This window comes from Chinchilla lanigera, unplaced genomic scaffold, assembly GCF_000276665.1.
Source record: "Chinchilla lanigera isolate Chin_1 unplaced genomic scaffold, ChiLan1.0 scaffold00010, whole genome shotgun sequence".
Classification (NCBI taxonomy): domain Eukaryota; kingdom Metazoa; phylum Chordata; class Mammalia; order Rodentia; family Chinchillidae; genus Chinchilla; species Chinchilla lanigera.
Window position 1 is genome coordinate 8,306,552 of NW_004955411.1, and position 8,976 is coordinate 8,315,527.

Here is an 8,976-nt window from a genome sequence, read left to right on the forward strand (position 1 = left end):
AAAAAAAAAAAAAAAATGCACACATAAACCTCAGATTGTTCTGTATTTTAAAGAAAAAGGGGGTTTTCCTTTCACACAGTAATGTTCTTCCTTCCATCATATTCTTGTGGATATTTTATTACAAATTGCTTTGAAAAGGAAAAACTCTGTTAATACAGCCATTCTTCTAAGCTGTGCGAAAAATGAATACAATCTACTAGAGGTCCTAATTTTGGTCCTTGAGAATGAGAAAGAGCTCTTTTTCTTTTAGTGAATAATGTGGTAATGTGGCATCAAAATCCTAACAACGCACAGCATGCCCCAAGCATTACTCGAAAGCACAAGTCCACATCGTTATCACTGTATTGTTCCTTAGGAAGTGACTCATTCAACTGTTCTGTGTCTTTCTATTCAGACAAAACCTATGCTGAAAACCTGTTTAAGTCACCTAAGGCTGTACCTTGGGAAAAAGTTTTGGCTAAATGGATTGTTCCAAAAGTTTACTTCAAGTATGGTTTGGGATCCGTTGAACCAGGTGCCCCTATTGAGACTTACCTCAAGGTATGAGATGATTTCAGTGTTTTATTAACACTATAATTAGATCATTTTGCCTTCGTCCACACCCGTGCACACACACAAAGGTGCACGTTCAGTCACAAGTTCAAACACCAAAAATACTACTTCTTTTAATAATTTTTTCTGTACATTAAAAAATCTTTGGGATGCCAAAAACAGACTTCTGTAATTAGTATCATTTCTCTCTGATCTGACTAAAGATCATCGTGTTTTAAAGCACAATATTCCTAGCCGATTAGTAGTGTCCAGAACAGTTCTAAACACTGGAAAATAGGTTATGTTCATCTTTCATTCATACTCACAGACTCTGGCAAAATGAATCTTATCAGCAACTTCTCTACTTCTACCACCACCTCATCGGTGTATATGAATGCTTTCCTGAGCATATACTTTCTGAACCTCTACTACGTATGCCAGTGACTGTGTACGTCTAATTAAATTAAATGTTGGAACTTACTAACCTGTGTGGAAATTATTATTCCTACATTATAAACAAAGAAGCAGAGGTTCAAAGCAATTTAACTTCATTAAGACCACAGAATCAGTATGTGGCAATGATTTGAACAAGTTTATGCTCTTTTCAAAGGTATTCATCCTGTGAAAGCACTATCCACACTCAGCACCTTTGCATACAGATAGTTCCCTTCTATGCCTCTCCACTACAAAATGCTTTGCCTGGTTGAATACCATATATTATGATAGATTTTTAACTTGTCCTTGCTGCTAAAGCCTTATTCATAGAGGTGATGTTAAGGAATTCTACAGCTAGATTCATGATATAAGTTTGTAATGTGCTAAGAAATACATTTACTTCTTAAGGCAAACTTTCAAAGTCTCTAGTAAAAGAATGCAAAATTATGTAAATGTATAAATGTCCAGCATGAAAATAAATAAATAAAGGAATAAATAAATAAATGTTCAGCTTGGAAGTGTATAGAAAATTGGGAGCAGGGGATGGGGGAAGAAGAGAAAGTATTTTTACTGACATTTTACAAATATGTCCCTTACGTGTGCTTCAACAGTAAATGATGAAACGTGCTTTGTGCAGAAAACCACATGAGGCGACAGAACTGCACTAATAATATTGCCAATGAGGATGGACTTTTTTTTATCCCATGCATCGAATCAGGCCTGTGTGTAGAGACCAAGGAGTAAAGTACCGAATGAGCGCAAGGAGACATAATGTCAGTTTCAGCAATTCCGGTCATTCGAGTTTTTTTAATGACTTCTTACCCTGAACTGCCCAGCTAAAATGAAATAGCTAATGCAAATGTAGCTTGTTACCTGATAAATAAATAAATAAATGACATATTAGGAGAACAGGACTTTAAATAAGTTCCAAATGAAATAAAAACAATAAGGATTGAAAAAATCTCACAGGAAGGCAGTGCTAGGAAGGCAAACCCACCATTTTCTAAGACAGGGAGGCCTCTCAGAAGACTACAAAAAAAAAAAAAAAAAGACCTATTATTTGCAACCCTCCAATGGGGCTTGGATAAATGAGGGTTTCTAGATGGCATACCCCATACATATAATCTAATGCATCTGTCTTTAGATGGTCTGGTACAGCACTCATGAAATTGGATGTGCCGTTGCTCACTGCCCAGGTGATGAATACCTTTATGTCTGCCATTATTCCCCAATGTAAGTATGATTTCCTTCATATGAGTTCAGATAAAAGATTCAGAAATTGTACACCTCAAAGGACTACTTTCATCCAGTATTTACCAATTCAATCATTTTTGCATCAATTTCAAGATTTTGTCAATATTTTTCAAACAATAAAGCCATATTTAGTACCTTCCTTTACCTGCTGTTTTAGTTAAATATATCTACTTAAAACAAAATTTTATGTTACTACTCTAAATGAAAAACCAGAATCCTGAGTAACTATAGAAATTATTTAATTAAAAACAAAAAAAACAGCAGCTGTTCTCTTGCCGAAGATCATCATTTAAAGCCAGACTACGCAACTGTAGGAAATACGGAAGCTAAGCTTTGGCACATTAAGACTTGACCCTTAAAATGACCCTAAGGATTAAAAAAGAGGTGTAAATACATTTACTTTGTCTCTATGACCTAACGCTGCCTATATCTATGCACCCCTAGAATCGCTTCACCCGCCACTGGGGGTCACCATGCTCCTCCCTGAAACACTAGCCTAGGTTCTCTCAACCTCAGAATTCCCTATATCTCATTTATCATTTAAACACTAAAGGTATAGAGAAAGACAAACAGGTTTTTTTTCTGTAAATGAGATTAGAGACAGCCTAAGACAAGCCCTCTTTGCAGTGGACATGCATGAGAAATAGGAATTAGAGTTCTCTGTACTGGCTTGTCATTCACTTATATTTTTAATTAATTTGGGATTATTTTTCTACTTCCAATGATGGGTATATGAGATCATATGGCCAATTGAAAGCTCTGCCTCTTTTAAACAGAACTTTTTCTGCTATCGTGTATTTATCTTCTTGTAACTCCTCAGATTTTAGATCCTGTATAAAATTGGGATTAAGGTACAGTATAAGATGTTTAAGGCTTTGTGTAAGAATTTAGTCTATATGGTGTTTTTGTGTTTAATACCAACTAATATGTATATCAAAATCGTGATATTAATGTATTTATTTTATTTCCATGCAGAGGCTTTAAACCCAAGTCAATGTTTACACCTTATGAGAAAGGCCCGCGTTGTGGTCGTTGCCTGGATCATTGCAACAATGGTTTATGTCGTAAGTTTGATGAAAAAGCCACTTTCTCTTTTCCTACATATTGCTATATAACTAGGACAGTGTTTGAAGAAAACCAGGATATAGAGAAGGAAATATAAGTATAAGGCCAAATATATAAGTAGATTGTAAGAATGAAGGTATTATATCATGTAGATGTCTATGCGGATGAATAAATCAATAGAGAGTAAAGAGAGAAAACACTAGATTGGAAATAAATATTTAAATCTTACCAATGAAACATGAGAAGTAAAGATGCAGAGTCTCTACAGAATTTATTTAAACCTCAAAAAGATTCAATTTTGAATTAAGTCTGGGGCGATATGGCCGCTGTGCGGATGAATTGAGTTTGAGAACAATAATGAAATTCTACCTAGAATGCAAAATTGAGCATATGGATGATGCAGAATGGTGCGGTGGTTGTTAATGTGAAGAAGATCAAAGCCACTTAGGAGCCTACGGTTCACCAGTGAGATATAAATTAAGATGGCATCTCATATCTATCAGCAGAGTAGCTTTAGCTTAGCGGGAGGGTGGGGAGGTGGGTGCGGGTTGTGCAGAGTTAGTGGGACCTTGAGAAAAAACTTTATCAACTTCTTTCTCTTCAGCAAAGACTTGTCCTGCATCATGCTGTCATTAAAGATAATTGTTCCTAAAATTTCAATCATTTAAGTGCACCCACAGAACAAGAATTTGTAGTCTTCATTTCCCCTGGACTTATTGCTCAATTATACCTCAGTGTTGCAGCAACGCTCTGTTCCTGACACAGGGCTTTGAGCTTATCACATCCTTTGTACTGAACTGAAGGCAACCTAAGAGTCCTTTCTTCTGAATTTGAATCACTTCTTAATGTGGTCTTTCTTGCTTTATGTCCTTTCTCCTAACGTAAAAATGTTTTAATGCTTCTTGGTTGTATTGGGTAGCATGGGGATAAGATTTTAACTGGTTATTCTTGAATTGCCTTTACAATAAACCAATTTTATAATCTTTAAAAAAGATACAGAGACTGCCAAAAGAATACATACACACTTCAGGAGAAGAAAAACTTGAATAAATATTTTTATACTAAATGTATTGAGACATCACGAGATTAATACAAGTTACCTTTGGCCTCTACAATTATAAGAAGTGCTCAGAGTGGTGGCCATTAGCTTCCAGAGTACGGCAAACTGCTGCTTGGGTAACCGTGGTCATCAAGATTGCTCCCCGTGCATTTTCAGTTTCTTCTCTAAGGGCCAGCAGTGTCCTGGGTTTTCTATGATATACATCCTGTAGGATCCACCATAACAGGATAACACCATCTGTTGAAAAAAATCATGCTACTTTTCTTTTCCTGGAGTGTGTATACATTTTTTTTGGCTTATTTTGCACTTCCTTAATGGATTTTGCTACCTTACATTATCTAAGTATTTTTAAAGGTTTTTTTAATGTTGCTTGTGGGTTTTTGTTTTACCCTGCTGTAATATGCCCTAATGATATTTTTCCTTGAAATATTTTTTTAAGATTGAAAATATCTTCATTTTTAAAAAGGGAAGGGCTGAGGCATTGCTCAATGTTAAAGTGTGTATGAGTCCCTCGGTTCAATTTCTACCACCAAAAAAACAAAACAAAAATTGTTATGGCCTTCCATTAATCACCACAATTCTCTAATCTCCTTTTCTCACTATTGGCACCTACTTTAAGAAAGCACAAACTCCCACTCTTACAATTGCTTCATTTGTAAACCTCTGTGTAGACTTCACCATACTTGACCTCCCTATCTTTCCAGCTAGTATTCCATCCCCTCAGAACCTTAATCTCATCCTTAAAACAATAGAACTAGGTAAACTAATCCTTGCTAAATTATTTCTTAAAATACTACTAAATGTTCACCACATATCAATTATATAATCAAGTTAAATCAAGGGAAACTTTATAAAATGACCTAAAGGGAAAACTTAGCCATGTAACAGGAGTGGTTTCTCACTGGATAGGGCTTCTCCACACTGTGTGTGCTGAATGAGTGCACACCGTGATGCCAATTCCATAGAAGGACTGAGGTGAGCATGACTGCATGCTCACATTCGTGTGTCCCTGGCATCACCTCCATCCTGAACATTTGTAAATTTCTTGTAATGGACAAGGTGCTTTTAAGTGCGCTATCTTCACAATCTATTCAACCTGCTGTAAACTCAGTTTTATTCCCGTTTTATAAGGCATAAAACTAGGGCCTAGGGAGAAGACCGTAATGCATTCTACCTTCTTCCTTTCTTTCTTCACTTTGCTTTCATACTTTGAAGTCTTGGGCCCACTGCTAACTAAGCACTTTGTGTACCTCTTGGTCCCTGGTCCTGCTCTAACTCCATGATGGCATTGCTTTAAAGTCCTCAAAGATTCATGTCTTGTCAACAAGTGCTCTCAGATTTTCAAAACTTGGAAATTATTCTATCCAGAAGTATCCCCATCAGAGACATTAATCGGTTCAAAAAATTTTGTTTCAATGAGTGTTGAAAACAACTAACATAATAATAGTGTTGAAGGAGAAACATCTACTGTGGCCCTGGAGATGACACTGGGGGACAGGAAAAGCCAGCGGCATCTATGCAAAGAGGAAGAAATAATTTGTATAGTTGGAAGAACACAAGATGAGAGTATTATGAACTTAAGTTTATTATACAGTACAAAATAGTGTAAGTGGTATGTAATTAAATATCATATAGTAGAATTGTGGTAAGAATTTAATTATCCTACAAAGAAACTATATCACAAAACTGACCAATATATTGGGTTTGATATTGCATGGTGAAGTTTACTCTTTAATAAAGGATCAGGAAAACTAGTTTCTTCGTTTTAGAAGTGAGGGAACTTAGATTAAAATGAAATGCACGGTTTAGTGCCTCAGGGTTTGTTAATGGCTCCTACAGCACTGAGGACTAGGTTTTTTATTCTCCCACAAGAGAGTTTTCTTTTAGGCCAAACTATGAGCACCGTCTAGCAATATGGAAGAAATCAGAGAGTTATTTTGATCTGTCCAGCATCGCTAGAGTGTTCTGATTAGTCAAATAAGTCGCATAAGTCATACACTGATTTTTTTTTCAAAGAATTCATCTTTCTTAACAGTATAGCCATAACATAAGCCAAATAGTACATGACTTAGGGTTGACTAGTTTAAGTGTTTTCATGACATTTCAGCATTGCAGAATGATCAAGAAAGCATTTTAGAAGTATTAAGAGCTCTGCAGTACCAGTTATGGAAACAAAGCACTTGGGTTTGGGCCCTAACTCACCCATGTGGATCTCAGGCACACAAGTTAACTGCAATGTGCCATGATCTCCTCGTGTACATAGTGGAAATCATAATAGTAAACTCCAGATAGGCGTGCACATTGGGATGTTGATAGGATTATATTAGTTTCTATGCACTAGATGCTTAGAATACTACTACACATAGCAAAAGCATTACACATAATTCAAAGAATATTCTCACTATAATTGAAGATTGGTATGATTTTAGAGTCACTTTTGAGTATGCTCTGAAAGGCAATTATTATTACTTATGATAACAACATGTCACTTGGCTCTTTCTTATTAATATGTAATGCAATAACCTAAAAGATTATAGACGCTACCTGCTGCTTAAATGTTAGATGACTAGCCAGGCGTGGTGGCATACACTGCAATCCCAACACCCGGGAAGCTGAGGCAAGAGGGTCACTGCAAGTTCCAGGCCAGTCTGAACTACAAAGCGAGTTCAAGGCCAGCCTGAACTGCATAATGAAACCCTGTCTCAAAAGCCAAAAAAATGAAGGAGTGAATATTTGTTACAGCTATATCTATATGCCTATGTATGCATTCACAGACAAATATTTTAAGCTATGTTTTAGATTAATTTTCACCAGTTACCTCTTCAAGAACTTTCACTAAGACATAATTATTCATGTTCATTAATGGACAATAACCTCATTCTTCTTTGTTTCAGCTAACCGTTGCGACTATTATGATGTACGTCAAGACTGCAGAACCTTAGGAGATATATGTGATGATGGCCTACAATATGTGTGTAAAGCTACGTGCTACTGTAGAAATGAAATAGCATAAATCTGGTTTAGAGTTTGATCATAAAATAAAAATAATCATCTTTCAGTCATAAGGGTGTATGTAATTATAAAATACAACTCCTGCCTGGTGTAGTGGCATACACCTGTAATCCCAGCATTTGGGAGGCTGAGGCAGGAGGACTGCCATGAGTTCAAGGCCAGTCTGGGCTACACAGTGAGTTCATGAACTGCATAGTAGTGAGACTCTGTCTCAGAAAAAAAAAAAAACTTTCCCTGTGTCATGTCTGACTCAAGAGAAACCCTCCACAAACATGTTGCACCCTCCGCAGACAACAGGAAATCACCAAACGGTCATGCTGCCCGCACCAAACAGAGATGGCCATAAAGAAAATGTAGGACTGGACATAAATCTCCCTGGTGCCGAGAAGTCTAGTACTTTCTGCACACCTGCACTGACTGTCCTGAGAACTTTGACCCCAAACATTCCACTTAGATTCCTTGGAATTAGGACTCCATTCCCAAGCCCTATAAAACTTTAACTTCTCTGGCCAGCTGCTGATATCACCCATGATCTCAGCCTGTCTGCACCCAGACAGAATAAACTCAGCTTTTTTTTTTTTTTTTTCCCCACATAAAGCCTATCTTCTGGGTGGTTCTGATATAGGGGAAAGAAACTCCCAATTTGAATGATACCTGGGAAGAGTTTGTGTTCTCTAAAATCAAAGAATGAATTTTAGGAACAACAGAGGTTAAGAGCAGAACATATTTACTGGAGGAAAGAAAGCTTCTGTTCCATAGAGAGACAGAAGGGGACCCGAGTGGATAGCCAAGGACCCTGACTTTGCTAAGGATTTTATAGAGCGAATCCACGAGGTAAAGAGAATCCGTGGTGGGAAAAATGGGAAATCGCAAGGTGGGTATGAGGTGGGACAAAACTGTGGTCAGCCAATAAGAGTACAAGTATAATTGCTCAGAGAAAACGGATTACATCAGAGCCAAATGGGGCAGTGAGTTCTGTAGCAAGTGGGCACAAATACAGAACCGGGGCCTTTCCTGTAGGGGGTTGGGCTAGTGGCTCTTCCTGGCTTTCTCAAGGGGATTGATACCTATTTTCAATATCAATCCCTGATGTTTATCCTTAGGAGGTATATGGGTGAATTTGTTTCATCTTTTATCTTGAGGTCTGGCCCACAGGAGGGGCCTGTCTCTCCCACAGTTGTAAGGTATCTCCTCTTCTGCACTGTCTCTATGGAGGGTCCAGCCCTGTTTGACTGCCTATATTTTATCTAACCTAGCTGCCTATAACAATTTCTCAGGTGCTGCTGTATACCCAGTACTTCTGAATTTAGGTTGAAGCATAGTAGCAATTACAGTGAAATGGGAACTTATCTCTTAAGGGAGTGATGTTTTAAGTTTTGAAGCAAGATTTCTATAATTAACATCAAAAATGTTAGGCACATGCTACGAAATTGAAGTTACTTACTAATATTTAATTTCATTATCATTTCTATTGCCTTTTAAAGATATAGAAACAATCTAAAATTATTTTCCTAACACCCAAATCTCTTAATATTTAAATAAATCTTGGTTGCTTTATGTAGTTTTTCCACTAATAAGAATAATCAAGTGCTGGGGATATAGCTCAGTGGCACAGCACC

The 8,976-nt window shown here is 37.1% G+C and overlaps 1 protein-coding gene across 1 annotated transcript in view; it reads left to right on the forward strand.

Moving 5' to 3' along the window:
• LOC106147812 (serotriflin-like) overlaps positions 1–7,358 on the forward strand; it is a 12,823-nt gene extending 5,465 nt beyond the window's left edge. The window contains exons 4-7 of the mRNA XM_013510714.1: positions 395–540; positions 2,111–2,199; positions 3,196–3,284; positions 7,240–7,358. Of these exons, the coding sequence (XP_013366168.1) occupies positions 395–540; positions 2,111–2,199; positions 3,196–3,284; positions 7,240–7,358 (443 nt within the window). The remainder of the gene's footprint in view (positions 1–394; positions 541–2,110; positions 2,200–3,195; positions 3,285–7,239) is intronic.
• The last annotated feature ends 1,618 nt before the right edge of the window (positions 7,359–8,976 follow it).